Source organism: Exophiala oligosperma, assembly GCF_000835515.1.
Source record: "Exophiala oligosperma strain CBS 72588 unplaced genomic scaffold supercont1.5, whole genome shotgun sequence".
Classification (NCBI taxonomy): domain Eukaryota; kingdom Fungi; phylum Ascomycota; class Eurotiomycetes; order Chaetothyriales; family Herpotrichiellaceae; genus Exophiala; species Exophiala oligosperma.
Window position 1 is genome coordinate 2636493 of NW_015622822.1, and position 19373 is coordinate 2655865.

Here is a 19373-nt window from a genome sequence, read left to right on the forward strand (position 1 = left end):
TGCAGGAGGGCATACATTGTATCATGATTCGGTGACAACGGGTCATGGTCACAACGAGCAGATCGCCGACGATCCCGATAGTATTGCTCCACACGAGATGAGATGAATTTCGCTCGAAGATTCTGTAACTACACCGAGTGTATCTTTGGATGTTGGGGGAACAGATGAGTCTCTTGTGGGATTGTGTTCTTGTATGCGTTTTCGTGGGCTGTTATATTACCTACAGTATTTACCCAGGTTTTCAGACTTATCTTTATCCTTATCCTTATCGACAATATGATTAGCTCCCGCACCTTGATTTCAAGCTTAACCTAAGCGGCCTAAATGTCATCGCGGAATCCTCATGCTCCATACTGAGTCAGGGGTTCAAGGCACTGTAGTTGAGCCATCTGTCAGTACATGATGAAAGTCCTATGTTACTATAATCTATTCTTGTCGCATACGGTATCATTATAGGATGTCGGCTAGATGTGTATTGTTGTAGCAGACACTCCCTAGTGCGACGAGTTCCGCGCCTGAACATTACTGAACGACAACAATTTAAATAGGTACCGAAAAACTACCCAGGTCCCTTCCTGTAGTCCTAAATGAGCATTTTGTGCCCTTCCTCTCCTCGCCTCAAGATACTGAGACGATGTGGCTAGAATGAGTATCTAGAAGACCCTAAGTATAGATTGCCACGGCGAGACCTTTCGGCTTCTTTAGGCTCAATGGATACACGAAGAGACCGCTTTTATTGAATCTTGCGGCCAGCAATTTCCACCCCGTATTTGATTATTATCTCCTGGTGGACTCCAGCCGAAGTTCTCATGATCCCACCTAGAAGGATGAAGTGGATGCTACGACGATGTTAGTGAAGTATCTACTCCGTCCGGTACAGAGTACGGAGTTCGAGTGGTCTTACACTATCTGACAAACCCCATAGAATTCGGATACCACTTTGACGATATCATCAAGCCCTTCGATTACAGTACCTTGATCGGAGCCTGGGGTCTAGCTCGCAAGGTCTTTCTATCAATGATGTGTAGACTAATCCCTTCTATCTACGGAATTAGCATCACTCTACGGGTACTTGCCCTAGACACTATTGACGGGAGATCATGACTATGGTCAAGATACTGTAGGGTTCAACGAGGGCTGTCTGGCTATTCTCATTCCAGCTTCATTCCGAGGTCATCTTACTCCATAGGCACCAGTCACAATAGTGGAGGAACTTTTCCACACGTAATGCGGACCGACAATTAGCCCGATCTATCGGGACACGTGGAACGATTTCATGAGGACGACTTCTTCGAGGTCTAGACGAAGTTGAACCGTGGAAGCGACGGCGTGTCCGTCAATACACAAGTCAGGGGAAATGAGGTACATTCCCTGTTCAGGCTTAGTGTATCTCATAACGAATCATGATTGGCCCAACACGCGCCAAGTGGCCAAATTGCACTCCGCCTTGATGGCATCTCTTTGTTTTTTTTCGCTCTACTAACGATTGCATCTTTCCATCCTCGGCGAGGAGTCCAAGATATGAAGCTCGGCTGCACGAGCAAAAGTTTCATTTTCCATGGCGTCCTAGACCCTTTCGAGGCGAGGGTTGCGACACCCTTCCATACGACTTTGATTCACCGGTCAGAATTTGGACGCTGTTTGTGCCACCCGCTGTCACGCAGCTCCTTTCCGGCCAGCCTTGGGCCCATGCTTGTGCAGAAACCTGTCCAAATTTGGTGTAAGATGCCTTCTGGGCAGCCTCTTCCACGAATGTCCAATTCCGTGAGGTACGTTAGTGGAGGGCTCAAATTAGGACTTGTTGATGAAGTTATGCCGTACGCTCCGAGCGTCCAACTCGTCTGGTTCCGGTTGTAGGGACAGAATTGAGACAAAAAATCGTGGCGAGGTCGAGCGCCACGGGTGAATATATCGGACATGTCTTGCTGTCTCCCTCCTTCTCTTCTTGCTGTGTGCAGTTCCTGACGTCGTCGCTCTTTACCATTCTGTTTTCTCAGTCACTCGTTCACCATGCCTTCCTCATCACTCTTTCTGAGGTCGAGCACCACACTCATTTCTGCTTTGTCTTTGCTTTCAGCGTCTGTTTCAGCAGCGCCCGCTAATACCTACTACGCGTTGGATACTGAATACTCTGGTACTACCTTCTTCGATGGCTTCACCTTCTTCGACGTACGTGGCTGTCCGTTGCCGATACAGGGGTTATAGACTGACGTGTATATAGACGGCCGATCCCACCCATGGCTTCGTCACGTAAGCCTCTCCGTATTAGTTTTTAACAAGTACCGTCGATATGCTGACATTGTCGGTTCTAGCTATGGGGATCGAACGTTTTCTGAGCAGAATGGCCTCATCACCTACGATGGTGGCTCGGTGCAGATGAGAGTGGATGACGCAAACACCTACGATGGAAATGCAAACTACTGGATGGTCAATGGTGTTGGACGACCGAGTGTCCGCATCGAAAGTACTTCTTCATGGACACACGGTCTCTTCATCACCGATGTCAAGCATATGCCTACTTCGACGACAAGCGGTGGATGCAGTGTATGGCCTGCTTTCTGGACCCTGGGTAGCGGAGAATGGCCCTACAGTGGCGAAGTCGACATCATCGAGGGCGCAAACACGAACCAGGTCAATCTGGGATCAACCCACACGGGTAATACGTGCACTGTTCAACAGAGCCCTTTCCAGATGACCGGAACTCCAGCAGGCAACAACTGCGACTACTTCCTCGGTAATAACCAATATAACGGTGCGGGTTGCGGTGCTTATGACACCCGCTCGGTCAGCTGGGGCGCGGGCTTCAACGCCAACGGTGGTGGTGTGTATGCGATGGACTGGACGTCGGATGCCATCAAGATCTACTTCTTCCCCCGAGGGAACATTCCATCAGACATCACTGCTGGCACTCCAGACCCCAGCGGCTGGGGTTTACCATTCACAATCTTCAACGGCCCAAGCTGCGACATTGATGCCAACTTTGCCGACCACAGAGTCGTATTCGATACCACCTTCTGCGGTAAGTTGTAGCCAATTTGTCACGGTGAGCTTCGCTGATACGTTTGGCAGGTGACTTTGCTGGTGCCACATGGGCCAGCAGTGGATGTGCTGCAAACTACGGAGACTCATGCTCCAACTTTGTGGGCAACAACCCGAGCGAGTTCTCTGAGGCATACTGGGATGTCAATTATGTCAAAATATTCCAGACTAAGCCCGTCACAACGAGCACCACGACATCTACCACATCAACAACGTCTACCACGTCTACCACGTCTACCACATCGACAACGAGCACGACAATGACGACGACGACGACGACAACGAGCGCTATCACTTCAAGCACTACCAGCACTACCAGTGTTGCCCCTTCGACCTCTACAACCACATCAGTAGCCATGACCACTTCGGGCAGCACGAGCAGCGCAGCTCCTGTCAGCACTACTACCCAAACTACAACGACCTCCGCGGTCACCACCACCGGCGTCGTTCCAACGACCACGACTACAAGCAACGCTGTCGGACCGATCGGCCAGACAACTTCGACCACAGCCACGTCTTGGACATTTTTCCCCAATACCACGACGACACAAACAACAACTTCAAGCTTTGACATCGGCCCGATCGGGGGAAGCTCGACGACGACGCCTTGGCTAAGCACGACGGTTTCACCTGTGTCGACCGAGAGCGCAACTTGGCTTGACTGGGTTGACTCGACAACGACCCAAAGCACTCCCGCTCCATATTCCACGACCACACCAGCAGTGGATTCCACCTGGCTTGACTGGACCGCATCAACAACGACAACATCTTCTGCAGTCGTTGACCCAACCTGGCTTGATTGGACCACCTCGGCAACGACAACGCCCACGACCACATCGGCCCCAGGTACATGGGCAGATTGGGAACCAGTCACCATCACACTCACCCAGACCTGGATCGAGCCCTGCCCGACTGGATGGGTCACAAAGACAACCAGCCTCATCACGACACACTGTGGCTGCACCCAGACCCCCTTGCCGACCATCCCGGTCAAGGTTATCACCATCACTCCTGGCGCAGGATGGCCCGTCACCACACCGGTCATCGTGACCGTGCCAGCCAGCCCATCTCCAGCAGGTCCTGCACAAAAGACACCCTCCAAACCTGCTGCTCCTGGTACTATGGTGACCGTCACAGGCAGCCCAGCGGGCCCAGGATCAGGATCAGGAGCAGGTGCCGGTTGGGGTGCTCCCTCTCCGGCGAACCCCACCGCTACTGTGGCAAAGACATTGACCGTTGAAGCTGTTCAGTCTGGATCGACTCCCGGTCCTATGACTCCGGCGGGCCACGGCAATGGCAACGGAGCCTGGTCTCCTGAAGCGACCAGCACGCAGACCATGCCATGGGTGGCAACGTATACCGGTGCCGCGGCGGGTCGTTCCAGCGTCGCGCATGTCTTGGTCCTGGCAGTCGCAGGAGTAGTTGGCCTGGCCATGGTTGCCATTTAATGAAAGATGGAGGATTTGCTTTGATGTGTACGGGGTCGTGAGATGAGATGAGATAATATTTTCTCTTGATTTTTTCCCTTTTTAATGGCGACATCTAGATCGGACAAATTTGTCTCTGGTATCCCGTACTCATTTGAGGCTTTTGTCAGGGATGCTTCCTTTTTACATAGTGCCTGACAAATATGTACATGTATCCAGAGACTATGTTGGCATCTCTCAATCTACATCGTCGCGAATTCCAAGGGAGCATGACATCTACTTTGTACTGTTTATTTTCTTCTCACCATTTGGGTCGGTGACACCACTAGTTGGGTTTTCTCTCTTTTAAAATTTCATCATTCTAGGTTTAGGTGACTTGAAGGTGGGTTTTATCACTTGCTTTGTTGTTGTTGTTGTTGTTCTTCTTCCTAGGGGGAAACGGAGTATAGATTTAACAATTAACTCACAACGACCATCCAAACCACACCAAGCTGCTTTTAGCTTGTACAGTAGTGATCCTGTAAAGAGACCCCTTTCCACACCCGAAAGGAGGAATACCATTTATCCTAAAAACTTGAAGATTTGAAGGATAGTTTCATATAGGTCGTCGTCGTCGTCGTCAAATGGGTTTTGTTGAACCCACCAAAAAAAACCCCAATACAATACCTATCGAGACATCCGGTTTGTTACAAGCGATACAACACACCCATCCAGCCGGCTATGCCCAATTGGAACCGGACAGGGAAAAAGACAAGCAAGACTGACTCAATGTCCCAAAACTTCATGACCCCCCACGTCTCCAAAAGAGCTCGCGAAAAAAAGAAGTACGGGGGTACGTGAGGACGGTGTTTTTATTTATGCTTCCTGGCATCCCATCCACCAAAACCTTGACGTACCCCAAGAGTCCTGCGTTTCAAGTTCGAGTTGGCATACTCGGACCTCCCACCAGACCCAGTGTTCCCGTGCCGCCGAACCGAAGACACGGTCGTACTGTGCATGGTGCCCGCCGGTCGCGTCATGATGTAGTTTGTCCTGGGCGTCGAGCAAGCTGTGATGTTCCCCTTGGGGTTCAGAGATCTTGGACGACTGTCCTTTGTCTGGACAAAGGTTCGATTCTCTTGCTCTTGCCCCTGATTTTCACCTTGAGGAGTTGGGCCACCATTTCGCCCAAGGTTGACCTTGACCTCTTCGGGTTCAGGCGGCGGCGGCGGCGGCGGCGGCGAGGATGTACCGTATATGTTTGCATACCGACTTTGGGTGTTGTTGTTGTTGCTGGTCTTGTTCAACGTCGAGGGTCTTTTGTACGCGAATGGGTTGCCAGTGTTCAATCTATGTGACGCGAATTCCTTTGGGATATCTGTCGGTTTGTTATCGATTGGTAATTCGGCCGGCACTCTCGTGGACTGTGATGCAGACTTGACGGGCCATCGTCGTTCTTGGTTCGGCTGTACTGATGTCCTGGTGAGGGCAACACGTTCCGTGACAGGCAGAGTCTGAGCCTGGCCCGCCGGTTTCCCAAAGAAAGTAGCAATGTTCCCCTGTGCTGATGTTGATTTTGATAGCTTGGGTTTCTTCGATGGTGGCAGCAGTGCCTCCGAAGATGATCTCGTCAGCTCCGGGGGCAGCGTTCTGAAATGATCACTCGCCGTTTTGAAACCCCCCATGGTCACATTTGACGTAGAGAACGAGGTGGAACTATTGCCAAAACTCGACTTGTGAGAATGCAATTCTCTCTTGGCCATAGCAACCGCCTCTGCCAATGGCCTACCAAATTCCGGGGTCGTTGCTTGAGCTCCTGAAGGAAACATGGCCACGGCGCGACGACTGCCGTCGGTAGGCCAAACGTCGTCAGATTGACTTTCGTTGGCTTTCAGACTTTGTAGACCCTTTACAAGCGCCTCTTGACTCGGCGTCGCACGACGAAGGATACTGGCAATGTCCCTGACAACCTTGTCGCTGAACATTGGTCCGGTCTCTGCGAGGTGATGATGGATCTGTGGCGGTAAGAACTGTGTCAACATAGAATCGCCCTGATCTCTCGACTGCGTCAAAGGAAACGACAGTGTCAAAAGTGCTTGGGCTCGTGTCATGGCAACGTAGAGCAGACGCCGTTCCTCGTCGTTATCTTCCGCCCGTGAGTGTGGTATTGACCCTTCGTAGACAGCAGGAATGAACACCACCGGCCACTCGAGACCTTTGGCAGAATGTATGGTCGAAATTGTGACACGCGGTTGGTCGTTGCCTTCTTCAGATTTATCCGTGTCGGTAGACAAGACGATGTTGGCCAGGAATTGTGCAAGCACCTCTTGACCACCATCGGAGACCTGCTGTTCAACGCCGTCGACCTGTGCGAGTGTTTCCTCAGAAGGTTGCAACAACACCTCGGAGGCATGTGTGATGAGTTCTTTGATGTTTTCAAGACGATCTTCATGGTCATCCTTGTACTTTTTCTTGATGTAATCTTCCAGATCTAGAGATTTTATAACCAAATCGATCAACTTGCTGGGAACGGTGGCGGGCATCATGCTTTCCATTTTCTGTCTTGCATTCTTGATCAACGCCACCAAGCGCCCAAGTTCCTGCTCGGCATGCTTGGACGTCTTTTCCGCTTTGATATCCCCGACGAGCACTCGTTGAATCACGGCCCACAATGAGATTTTTCGTTGCTCTCCTATCTTCATGAATTCGGCGAGTGTGGTCTCTCCTATCTTCCTCGAGGGCACGTTGATGATCGAGACAAGAGCTTGATTGTTGTCGGGATGGCTGATAGTTCGAAGATAATCAATGATGATTCTGATTTCAACACGGTCAAAAAAGCGTTGGCCCCCGACCATGCGATAGGGGATTCCAGAGTTACTCAAAGCCCTTTCGATGAGCAAAGACAGGTATGCGGATCGGAGTAGAATGGCGAAATCCCAATATAACAAAAGATCCCCAGTCATTGTTGCCATTCTTTTAATTTCACTGGCGATCCAGAGTGCCTCTTCATTTGGATTTGGCAACCGGCGCAGAACAGGCGGAGTACCATTGCAGTGTGTCGCTTTAAGCCGCTTCTGTGGTCGATCTGTGTCTTGTTCGATGACATCTTGTGCAAGCTTCAGAAGAGATGATGATGAACGATAGTTTTCTTCCAGATTGATCACCACAGTTTCAGGATAGAAGGCTTTCATACGCCGAAGATTTTCGATTTCAGCAGCTCGGAATCCGTATATACTCTGATCAGGATCTCCAACGACGGTGACCCTTCTCGCAGCGGTCGCTAGCTGTTTCATCAACTCGAACTGCACCACGTTTGTGTCTTGAAATTCGTCGATCAGGAGGGCTTCCACATTGCTCACACAGCCGGGAAAGGCTCGAAGTAGGTCGACACATCGTAGAAGCAAATCATCATAATCCAAAAGCTTTGACGTCGCAAGAGCCGCCTCATACTCGTGAAAAACCGTTATGAATTCCTGTCTCTCCACCTGTTTCTGCGGTGTCTTTGGAAGGGCTTCCAACTTTTTGCCCTTGGCCTTGTGACTTGAAATCTTGCCCCGCGCCGCTTTGGGTTCGATCGATAGTTTTAACCGTTTGACGATGCGCTTGATGATACTTAGACTGTCGGATGAGTCGGCAATCCCGAAGCCTTTGGGTATGCCAATGAGGTGTCCGTAGGCGACGAGGTATCGACGGCATATGGAGTGAAAGGTACCCAGGACCAACTTCGCCTCAAGTTCACATCCGATCAGGTCCCTGAGTCTCTCGCGCATCTCCCGACTGGCTTTGATGGTGAAGGTACAGCAGATAACATTCTGAGGGTTGAGGCCTTCGTTGGCGATGAGGTTCGCGACCCGGCAGGTGAGGGTCTTGGTTTTGCCTGACCCGGGAGGTGCAAGAACTTGCAGTACCGTTGCTTTGGATGTGACTGCAGCCCTTTGAGCGGTGTTCAATCCACTCAAGAGCTGCGTGTCCATTGCGGCTGTTTGGTCGACTAGACCCGGAGCGATGGTTGAAGTGAGTAGAACGCGATACGAGCGGGCGCGACGAGGCCCCAACGCGCCGATCTCGCGAGATCACGTGATCTGAAATTCCTCATTCCAACATCCGATTTCTTGTTCTTCGTTGCTTTCTAAGGGGGAAAAACGATATTGGTGTCATATGAAGCCGATGAGCCTGCGTAGAACTATAATCAGTAGGCTCTGAAGAGACCTCAAACGGCCTCGTTCTATATTTGCGTAAACTTGAGCCTCGTCTTCAAACCCAAGTACAAGGATCCACTATGTGGGCAAGGCATCCTAGAGAGGACACAATGGAAAAGATAGCTACAGAACACAAAAGAGTGATTGTGTAGATTTCGTTCGATGGCTCGACCAGGTAGAGAAGCTTTTATCCATCTCTGGCATCACTCGTCGTGTATCTGCACCTTTCGATAAGATTCAGTATGAGAGCCTCGTAGACCCACTCTACTGTTGGGTTACCCATGGCTCTTGGGCAAAAGTCTGGAGAGAATAGGCGTAGGCTCCCTGCGATGTCTTACTGAGTTGGGTCATCAGAAGAATTGGTAGACACCTCTGAGTGGCTGCTTTGCGGACCACTGGGGATACACATGTTGCAAAGTATCTACCCTGAGCGTACCGGTGTATACTGGTCTACCTTGTCTCACTGAGTACCATGAAGAAGCAAAGCTAAAGGTCCTCATATATGAGACACACGCACTTCCATCTATGACTCTCGCAATCTATAGACATGAAAAAACCTTGGATTCTGTCTGGGGACCTCGCAAATTCTATTCTTGAGGACCTCCTGGCTGGCTATAAATCTTCCCCATTCCCATCTTTGCAAGATCTCCTTCCCTACAGTGTACGATCGTCTCAAGTCTAACAAGCACTCAGTCCTTGTATACTTGATTCCCTTCCCATTACTAACCAGACACACTGTACCATCTCTTCCGCTCGACACACTTCATAAACACACAGCCGCTAAACAAGTAACTTATACTTGACACCCTCTACCGACACAATGACTATCACTCAGGAGATCACCATGACACCACAACCAGAGCAAGACAAGTTGCTCCCAAAGGACGCCACGAACACAACGATGCCAGCACCAAAGCTGGCCAGGAAGTCCCGACCACCACCATCCCTGTTCTTCAAGAAGGACAAGAAGAAGCCCGCCAACGCTCAGATTGGCACCTTTGACAAGCTCGGCCAAACCGACTTTGAGCGTGGGTTCTCCGAGGGAGGTCCCGTGACCACCATCAAGAGGCCCGACTTGGTACTCCTTCAATCCCGAAGGGGCTTCAACAAGAAGGAGATGAAACTTGGCTTTCAGCACCGGCCAAGTGAGACCATCATCCCCATCGCCAAAGACGCCAAGACTATCAGCCAGGAAGGAAAGATGAGGGAGCTTCTTGCCTTCACAAAGGCAGAGAAGGAGATTCGAGAGGAGGCAAAGAAGAGGAAGCGGGACCAGACCGAGGACGACAAGGAAGCTGGAAAGCAGCGGTAGCAGCTGAAGAAGAAGCGCAGGGTGTAGGAATGAGGGTAGATCCACAGAATGACTGTGCTAGAATGGGGTAAAGGGTTCGAGCAGGAGCAAAGCATATACAGACCAAAGTTCACGGTTCACTTGTTTGATTTGGAGTTGGAAGGTTAACATGTTCGGAATTTTTGATATTGGCTGGAATTTGTTTTGGTTGTCGCTGTCGAATGTTACTGGATTGCTGATATCCACCGTGGACGAAGGAAACGTTGGTTATCCAGAAAGGGGGTGGATACAATACCACAATACAGAAAAGACATTATATCCTCCAAAGACGTCTTCTTATTCTTCGAACTTCCATTTGTAAGTGATTTAGTCTTGGTATGGTTCGTATGTTGGCTTAATCTTGCTGCCGCCTGAAGCTTGAGTGACAAGAAATGGCTGGCACTGCCTGTTGATATTGTTATTCACCAGCGATATATAGTGCTTGCATCGGCCACAACTCGATCACTGCCCCCCTCAATAACGTGAATGAGAAGAAAATTATACTTCCCAAATCTCGGCATCCTGTTGTTGTTGTTGTGTTGTGCCAAATTCATTGCTTCCCACAATCTTCCTCCATCATTCCGTCAAATATCTTTTCATCTTCTTTGTGTATGTTCTGATCAAGTGGACGATTTCAAAGGGCACCCCAGAGCTTCCTCTGTCGTTCTTCGTTATAGGCTCACACGTTCTCCCTGTTCGATCCCACCCGTTCACAGAAAAGCACGCACCAAGACAGTTCACCTACCTCCTACCCTGCAAGCTTTCCCATCAACACGATGTTTCCCAACATGCAGCCTTCAACAGAAGAGCCTCAGATGTCGCTATACGAGCGGACTCAAAAGTCAAAGCAGGATCTGCACAAGAGAAACATGGCAGAGCATCTTGCAATAGCCACCACTTACGTAAGGTGCTCCCGGGCTAGCGATAATCTGTTGTTGTCGTTTGTTCTTCCTCCTCGTCTGAAGCTTTCTGATGAAATGTAGCTTTGGCGAGTTCACTTGGCCCAGACCAATGGCGGTGAGCAACCTGAGTCACTTGAGGGGTGTTACCTTTCGGCCGTCGACATGTTGAAATTCGACCTAGAGCATGCCGGCGAGACTATTCAAGAGTTGTATCGGAAGAATGTCTTGAAGACGAAGAAAAAGCCATCGCGCAAGACCAAGAGCTCGAAGAGCAAAAGCAAGGTCTCGAAGGAGCAAGCTCGCAAGGAACATCTAGCACAGCTAAAGCTCGAAGCAGAGGCACGACTTGACGCTCGATTGAGTAAGAACACCATCCAAGAGATAGGTCGAAACAATGATCGTCAAAGCAGCGGTGGAGACAACACTCTGGTCCGAAAGAGAAAGCTTTCAGACGACTCTCTCAACAGCTCTGACAGCGCAAAGAGACACAAGAGCACCGGCGCTCAGCCCATCACCGCCAAGAGAAAGAGGGATGGTGAAGACGATGACAGCGAAACCAAGCGTCACAAGTCGAGTGCTCCAGAGAAGGTTGCTGCCGCAAAGCCAAAAGACACCCGGGTAGGTGGGAGGGAACCGTCATGTTCTCTCCGTCGTTCTGACTTGTTGTAGGTCATTGCAGGAAAGACGAACGCCAGCCACAAGAAGGTCCCTCCATTTGAGGCAACAGCACCGGCCAACAAGCGAAAACGAGTAAGTGCCGGGGTATGAAAGCAAACCAACAGGAACACATACTGACTTCAGGATAGGCAAATGACGAAGTCGACATCAGTGGGAACGAAGAAGTCGCCAGCAACAATACTCCAGCGGCAAAACGTATTCGCAGTGACCACAATGATCAGTCTAAAGTCGTCAAAACACCGGTTGCAAAGAAATCAGCAACTCCGCCGGTTTTATCGACAGCTGCAGAGGCACTTCCAAAGTCTGGTGTCTCTGAGAAATCTACCACTCCAGCCGTAGTCGCAAAGCCTGGACCTAGTAACACCGACCCAAAGGCTAAAGCGACCGAAGAAACTGACACCACGTCTTCTGACCAGGAAGGATACAGAATTGGTAGCAACTTCGTTTGGAGAGGAGGCAATCAATTTCGTGACAAGTACAAGAAGAAGCCACTCCCACCGATGATGACGAAGATGGTCGTTGTTCCCAAGGTCAACAAGCCAGTCTTCGAGCCCAAGAAGCTGTTACGACTTGGATACCCATCACGAACACCATCTCCTTAAGATTGATTGTGAACACCTGGCTTGTCTTGTCAACACAGCATGACAACGACTTGCAATCAGCAGACACCCACACTCGAATGGTGACCAGTGGGCTTCCATCACACCCCTTGTCTTTTCTGTATGATCTCATAACAAAATCGATTCTCGACTGGAATCTTCTGCGCAGGGCGACCATTGTCGATACCGCCGACCGAGCTTATTGTTGAATTTCTTTGAGTACCACAAAAGTTATTGCTTTTTTAGGATCGATTGTTTTGCCGCAGATGGGCCACCAACGTCGATCTAGCAACTTGAAACGAGTTTGCACCCGGATTCAACTACCAATGCTCTGTTAAACTTAACTTTGAAACAACCGCTGTCGACAATTCTGGAGGAATTTGGGAAGAATGAAATTCAGAGCCTAATCGAGGCCAGAGCAGGAATAAGGGGATCTTGAGGCAGGCACTCAAATGTGAACGACAAGGGATGGAAGCCTAAAACCGAGGCATGGGGCAGGATTGGGATTAGATAAAGCATGATTGAGCACACGCTCTCTCGACTTCGAGGTTTTGGTGCAGGATGAGGGATATCCGAGGGCAGGAAAGGAGTTCAGCATTGGAGTCAGATGAGAGTCGCATACACAAGTTTGATGGCTGTTAAATCGCAAGGTGAGCGGTGCTGTGGCGTTGGGACTGCATGGCCATCGAGAGACATTGGTATTGAGTCTCGAGATTTTGGCGTAAGATTTCATTATTTAGGAAATAGAGATAATCAAACAATTGACAATGAAAAGGTGTGATAGAAAGCGTTGGACTGGCTTTGTTTACTTGGGATAGGCTGCTAAAGCACACACCCCAAGCTAAGCCTCTCCCTACGGACCTTATCTCAGGTATCCCGCCCCTCCATCTAGCACCAATAAGGCTCTGACCTGATTCCCCCGCATGTCGATTTGGCTGCGAAACTTGCCCAACGCAAGGGGCGGTGTACTGACTACCTATAGAAACATCGAATATTCGACATTGCCATCCTTACATTCCTGCATTGTTTGTAGTTTGACTCACAAGCAAAAGAAAAGACCCAACAGCATCCGCCGACTTTTTTACTACCCTTGATTGCTTTTCCTCTCTTTGTTACCCCTCTCCGTCACCATGAAGATCCTCGCCCCTCTCCTCGCTGCGGCCGTGTCCTTCTCTCACCTCGCATCCGCCACCGGTCTTGAGATCGATTACCTCACACCGGCCATTGAATGTTCCCGCAAGACGAAGAAGGGGGACAACATTGAAGTACATTACCGCGGCACACTTCAAGAGACAGGCAAGGAGTTTGATTCAAGCTATTCGCGAGGAAATCCTCTACCGTTCCAGCTAGGTGCTGGACGGGTGATCAAAGGGTATGTTTTGGGCGGTTTGAACCCCGTTGGCCCATGACCCCTTTCTTACCATGGGCATGCCTACCCTGTGAGCGCGTGCGAGGCACCAGCCTCGTTTGTGGTGATGCTGCTGCTGCTGCTGATGTACTTGAGAAGAGGGCTCCTTTACTAACGAGAGATTTCTGCTGGGACAGATGGGACGAGGGACTCGTTGACATGTGCATTGGCGAGAAGAGACGATTGACCATCCCTCCAGACATGGGCTATGGTGAGAGAGCAGTTGGGCCCATTCCCGGAAACAGTGTTTTGGTCTTTGAGACGGAACTGATGGGGATCAAAGGCGTCAAGAAGGATGAGCTTTGAAGAATTTCGCTGAAATAAATAAGCCGTCAATGACTTTTGAGTGTGGATGATGCATAAACAGTTCACGGAAAAGAAAAACCCCCGATTTCGGTACCATGCCACTGAAACGAAAGGTGTATTAGCAAGAGCACAAAGGTATAGAGAGTTGCACAAAAGCAATTCATCCTGAAAATCCATATATATCTACTTGTATCATCCAGCCACGTCTGCTCATCAGCGGTCGCTCTAAAGGGGTATCATAGTTCTAGCTTGTTCAATGTATCCGACGCCAGTATGCATGCTTCTTCAATCCATGTCGTCAAGACCACCACTCTTTGTGTCTGCGATTTCCTCGTCATTGACGAGAATGCCCACCATACACTCGCTCAGCATGCCATCCCAGTTGACCCAAGGGTGCACCTCCATGAACAGCTTGTCGGATGATTTGCCGGCACCTCGTAGGATCTCGCCTTTTCCTCCAGGATGGAACGGCACGTACGGTGTTATATTGTACACTTTACCCTGGTATACGGTCCACGCGTCTCTTCCCTTTCGCCCGTTTTGCTCTTTCAACTGTGCAGGTGCCACCCGAATCAGATTGTCGGGAGCATCTTTTCCGCGCAGCTGGCTATTGGGATTCGAGGTCAAGGCGGCCCAGTCGAGCGGTGAGTGGCCTGGCTCTAAAATGACCTTACGCGAAACTTGCTTTCCCGGAGGCATGATCGAGGACGTAGGCGCCATCAAGGCATTTGAGAGGACTTTCGTCGCTGGGACGCGTAGAGAAGACGCCGCAGAGGGAGGAGGTCGCAAAGCCCCGTTTCCAGGCCGTGGAGGGGCTGCCATGTTTCCGAAAGTGGGAGGCTTGAGACGAGGAGGACTGGAGGGTCTCTTTCGGGTCGAGGGCAAGTCCGTTGTTCTCTGATCGTTCACGATAGGGATTCCAACAGAAGTCTGTGTGTCTTTGGCGGGGCTCCTCCGGTCGCTGGTAGTAGAAGGCACATGGTGTTTTCCTGTTTCCTCTTGTGCCATCTCGGCTGTAAAGGTGGCGGCGGGTGTCTCTATTGTAGGGATACGTGTTGTTGGTGCAGAATCCGTTTCTGTCAGGTCATCTACTAAGCTCTGCTTTCGGCTGGAAGAAAGAAAGTGGTAGAGAATGAGGCTGGCAAAGACAGTGGTGCAACTTGCGACAACCCACGCCATCAGAAGACGCACATGAAAGGAAAGATAGAGCCAGCAGATCTCATCTCCTCATCACCGTTCAGTACTGCCACTGATGATAGTATAGATTTACAGCTTCATGTTGTTGAACCGACATAGCAGGAGACTTGTAGTTTTGGACTCTTGAAGACCTAAAAGTAATTATTGAGGCACCAGAGCACGACGCCCGGAATAACCTCGGGATAATTAATCCGGGGCCGTGGTGATAAGGCTGCCCACCCCTTTAGCGTTCCCTGAATCCTTTACAGTACCATTTCACTCCGGACTATTATGGTGTCTATTGTTTTTTTATCAAGCCTCGTGGGTATGGTGAGGTTATGCCGACGGTGAGTGGAAAGATCCAACGAGAAACAAGTTGAGAAGCTGGTATATTCAAAGATTGGTTGAGTCAGCAAAAATGCCCCTTCGTTCACCCCAAGTTCCAACTCTTATCCCTATGCCCAGAACCACAAGATCCTGCCACTTGTCCCGCCTCTTGTGTTTTTGCTTTTCGGATCTGCAGCCATCAAAAGTAGTTTCGGCAGCTTGGACATGTGCCCAATTTTCAGGCGCCTCTGTTTCTAGGAGAAGAAAAGGCAGTGGCGGGGTCCTGCGGTTGCGCCTAAATCTGGGCTTAATGGGCTGACCTCGTACTCCGTACATAACAAGTATTCGACGGGGTCACCGAACTCGACATCCCCAGGCATACCGAATACGAGGCATTGGGGTGCCCAAACTATCGCGTACCACACCTGTGATAGATCTAGATCCTGTTCCGGGTCCGGTCTCAGGCTTATTCCTTTTTGTGGCTTCAGGCTCGTCATCTTCCTTCCGGACTCATCGGATGGCGATGTCTTCCAAGTCAATGCGGCGGCGTAATCAGTGTACCTAGTTCAAGGCAATGTTTTCTGCCTTGCCAACTTGGTTGCCTCGGCGTGCAGTATTGTGGTGTCACATCAGGCTCTACTTCCGATTCCTTGCTGTCCTCGTAGTGCGTACCAGTGGTTCAACTGCAGCCACCGCATCCATCACATTACATATTGTACATTAATCACCCCGCCGGCGACAGTTGCTGACACCCGAACCATAATGGTTACATTCAATCATTGACTCCGAGTCGTTGTTTCCGGTGGAAAAGGTGCTCAATCCAAAGATCAACGACTGCCTGACCATATTGATTGACCTCGTACGAGACATTCTCTCCTCTCATTCTCCTCCCTCGTCCGGACCTTTTGCCCACCCGAAAGGCTTGAGCCGTCACCAATAATAACCTCGCTGGGAACCAAGGATCAAAGCACAAGCGAGCCGCCTTTGATTTCTCCTTCAAACTCCCACTAATCAGCGTCTGACGTGCCCATCTCAATCGGGGCTTCTTGTGTCAAGCTCGCATGATCAGAACTAGATCACAGCCCCCAACCTTAGTTTCACTACAGTCTCCGACCTCACTCTTCTTCACAACCTCTCCTGAACCCATCGACATTCCATTGTGTGCTGCTTCAAGTGAAGTAATACTGTAGCCATCCTCTACTCACATCAGCAACATTGGTTTCGTTGGTTAGTCACGGGCACTGCCGGGCTAACCAAGGCGGTTGATCAGCAACCTACCCACACCGACAACTCAACTCAGAGAGTGAAGACAGTGAACCTCCTCTCATCAAAGTCTTGGATCCAACACCACATTTTCGGACCCAAAGAGTCAATTGTTCTTTATCTCTGCCTTCTTCACGTGCAAAACTCTCCCCCACTTCCGTCCGTCCGTCGATTTCGTTGTTGAGGTTTGGATAGGATATCCGAGACATTTCCAGCGATAAATCAAAGTAACACCTCCGCCAAATGGCTTCACCACCTTTTTACGAGGATCTTAGCCCCTCAGGCACGCAAGACCGATGTGACAGAGAAAACTCTTCACACAAACGTCGACGGCTCACTTCTGACACTTCTCCTCCCGGGCTGGCTATGACGGACCCATACCAAGCGACAAGCTCAATCAGCCACCCCGAAGCCTACTATCAACCTGGATTCTTCCCACCTGTAGTTGACGGCTTCCCAAATATGTCCGGAGATGAATACTGGCAGGAACAACTAGAATTCGCGTATCTCGTCGCAAATTCAGGACCGCCCTTCGCCCAGTATGCCAGAAGCGCGCAGCCTCCGACGATGCCGACTAGCTCTCCTGGCAGTGAGCCTACACCTGCGCCGCATGCCTCGTTGGGTTACCAGGCTCTGCCCATGCCTCCGGGAAGATCAGTTGATATGTTTTCGCTAGCCATGCATCTTCCAGACAATACGTTTCGAGATCAACCTCACCTTGCGGGCGGCCCTGCGAGATCAACTTTCCGATGCGTCGGCCACAACGAGATGAGAGCCCCTGTTGCAACCGAGAACCAGCCGACCCAGCTTCCTCCAAATGCAAGCGTCCCAAGCCAGATGAATCCGATACCACCTAGGCGATCAGCGTCGACATCGGTGTCGACCCCGTCGGCAAACAACAAAAATATGATCAAATTGGTCCTTAGTCGCGCAACGAGTGAGAGCATCGAAGAACTCGATGAGCTCAAGAAAGAATGCCCAGCATGCCAGCTCGATTTCGAACCAGACAATTTCATGGCCACGATAAGCTGCTGCGCGACAGTGATGCATGCCACCTGTCTCTCGGCTTGGGTCAATTCTCAGACCTATCAGAAAAATCGAGCGTGTATGAAGTGTCGAAAATCGATTGACGCTAGACGCCCGCTGAATACTGTGGTGCCACCAGTGACCGACCAAAACTGGGACGAAGGCGCTGACTTGAATGCTCCAGAAAGCCTGAAAGGAGACACAAAAATTGAATTGAATGTCACTGGCCGACCTGTACGCTCAGCCCACCGACACATCCGAGGAGCCATAGGTTATCTTCCACAGTACCGAGGAGCCATGCGAGGCGCACCATTCGCTTCCGTAGATCCGACCATGGCCGAGGAAACCCGCGCTGCAATCGACCGAGCCAGAAACGAGCATTTCATCGAAATGGAATCGATGAAGAACACCATCAGGGCCTCTCACGAAGTAAGGCGAAGAGCTGCCGACGATGAACGCACCGCCGCACGCGCTCTTCTTGAAGCACAAACCGCCAATCAACGTGGGGGCGTCACCATGGACATTGTTCCTTTGGCTCAGAAATGGGAAGAGACCAAGGCTCTCAAGAAGGCCGCTGAGGAGCGATACTGTAACCTACAACGAGACATGGAGTTTCTGCAAAGAAGTCAATATAACCGATTGACCGCCCTTGCTGAAGCTGCATGGGCTGAAAGTGCTCGACCTGGGGGAAGAGACCGAGAACGAGAACGAGTACAGAGAGAAGAAGAGGGGGCGTCTCAAAGCGTGGCTTCGTCCGCGTCCGCATCAGCAGAAAGCAAAGGAGGGGCTTCTGCGGCATCTACTTCTCCATGAAGCACTTATGCAAGTGAGATCTGACCCAAGTCGTTTCCACCACGTAAGTTTGGAGATGTATCCTGAGAATACAGACCCTTCCGCGTTTGTCAGTTGAAGGGCAAAATGACCTGACATTCAGGATACATCTCCAAAGGCGAGGTAAGGAAGCAAGAATATCTTACAGGGTGTATCCAGATTTGACGACAGTATGACAATATGAGAGACGGGGAAAGAGAGAGAGAACATTTTTACCCGGCAACTCTCAAACACACGACCACACGAACACGATAAAACCGATGAACCGACGACACGATACTACGACGACTTCTTTTTTTCTTTCCCCCTTCTTCTTTTCCTTCTTTTCGTCGCCGGAAGCAACGGAGACGACGGCCTGCATGGAAAGTCACTTGGACCGCACATGTACATCCCCCCTTCTTTCTTTCTGAGGCATTGCAGTACAGGGAACGACGCAATTGGAGTTGGGAGTTGGGAGTTGGGAGTTGGGAGTTGGGAGTTGGGAGTTGGGAGTTGGGAGTTGGGAGTTGGGAAGTTGGGCACAGTTGAATGGACTAGAATGGAGCGGAACGGATGGACCTTACCTACCTACTGGTAAAGGAGAACTTGCATACCTACCTTAATCAACCCCCAGAATCACAAGGCTTGCTCTATTTGTTTTCTATGACTGAGCATCAACAAAACTTGCAAAAACCCTTGACTTGGGTCAAAAGTCAAGTCAACACAGGTCAAGTTCAAAGTTCAAGGGGTTAACTTTCCTGCATATCATAATGTACGTACGAAATGAAATGAAATTGATTTCTCTCTCTCTCTCTCTCTCTCTCTCTCTCTCTCTCTCTCTCTCTCTCTCCCCCCCCCCCTCTCTCTCTCTCTGTTGCCTTTTGAGAAAGAAAAAAAAAGGACA

General features: G+C 50.3%; 5 protein-coding genes across 5 annotated transcripts; 3 read left to right on the plus strand and 2 right to left on the minus strand.

Moving 5' to 3' along the window:
• Positions 1–1931: 1931 nt before the first annotated feature.
• On the plus strand, positions 1932–4936 carry PV06_06257 (uncharacterized protein). The gene is made up of 4 exons (XM_016407353.1): positions 1932–2169; positions 2222–2250; positions 2313–3019; positions 3070–4936. Exons 1-4 carry the CDS (start codon positions 2011–2013, stop codon positions 4485–4487), a joined length of 2313 nt encoding a protein of 770 aa, XP_016262957.1. The 5' UTR covers positions 1932–2010; the 3' UTR covers positions 4488–4936.
• On the minus strand, positions 4805–8423 carry PV06_06258 (uncharacterized protein). The gene has a single exon (XM_016407354.1). The coding sequence runs from the start codon at positions 8417–8419 to the stop codon at positions 5318–5320; it is 3102 nt and encodes a 1033-aa protein (XP_016262958.1). The 5' UTR covers positions 8420–8423; the 3' UTR covers positions 4805–5317.
• Positions 8424–13141: 4718 nt separating this feature from the next.
• PV06_06259 (uncharacterized protein) lies at positions 13142–14057 on the plus strand. Its single transcript, XM_016407355.1, has 2 exons — positions 13142–13525; positions 13699–14057. Exons 1-2 carry the CDS (start codon positions 13284–13286, stop codon positions 13865–13867), a joined length of 411 nt encoding a protein of 136 aa, XP_016262959.1. The 5' UTR covers positions 13142–13283; the 3' UTR covers positions 13868–14057.
• PV06_06260 (uncharacterized protein) lies at positions 14034–15150 on the minus strand. Its single transcript, XM_016407356.1, has one exon. The coding sequence runs from the start codon at positions 15044–15046 to the stop codon at positions 14153–14155; it is 894 nt and encodes a 297-aa protein (XP_016262960.1). The 5' UTR covers positions 15047–15150; the 3' UTR covers positions 14034–14152.
• A 1269-nt stretch (positions 15151–16419) lies between these two features.
• On the plus strand, positions 16420–19273 carry PV06_06261 (uncharacterized protein). The gene has a single exon (XM_016407357.1). It carries the CDS (start codon positions 16877–16879, stop codon positions 18470–18472), a length of 1596 nt encoding a protein of 531 aa, XP_016262961.1. The 5' UTR covers positions 16420–16876; the 3' UTR covers positions 18473–19273.
• Positions 19274–19373: the final 100 nt, after the last annotated feature.

Coding starts and splice junctions, on each gene's coding strand:
- PV06_06257 (XM_016407353.1), top strand. CDS start 2,011: ATGCCTTCCTCATCACTCTTTCTGAGGTCGAGCACCACACTCATTTCT. Junction 2,170..2,221: donor ATGGCTTCACCTTCTTCGAC/GTACGTGGCTGT, acceptor ACGTGTATATAG/ACGGCCGATCCCACCCATGG. Junction 2,251..2,312: donor CCCACCCATGGCTTCGTCAC/GTAAGCCTCTCC, acceptor TGTCGGTTCTAG/CTATGGGGATCGAACGTTTT.
- PV06_06258 (XM_016407354.1), bottom strand. CDS start 8,419: ATGGACACGCAGCTCTTGAGTGGATTGAACACCGCTCAAAGGGCTGCA.
- PV06_06259 (XM_016407355.1), top strand. CDS start 13,284: ATGAAGATCCTCGCCCCTCTCCTCGCTGCGGCCGTGTCCTTCTCTCAC. Junction 13,526..13,698: donor GCTGGACGGGTGATCAAAGG/GTATGTTTTGGG, acceptor CTGCTGGGACAG/ATGGGACGAGGGACTCGTTG.
- PV06_06260 (XM_016407356.1), bottom strand. CDS start 15,046: ATGGCGTGGGTTGTCGCAAGTTGCACCACTGTCTTTGCCAGCCTCATT.
- PV06_06261 (XM_016407357.1), top strand. CDS start 16,877: ATGGCTTCACCACCTTTTTACGAGGATCTTAGCCCCTCAGGCACGCAA.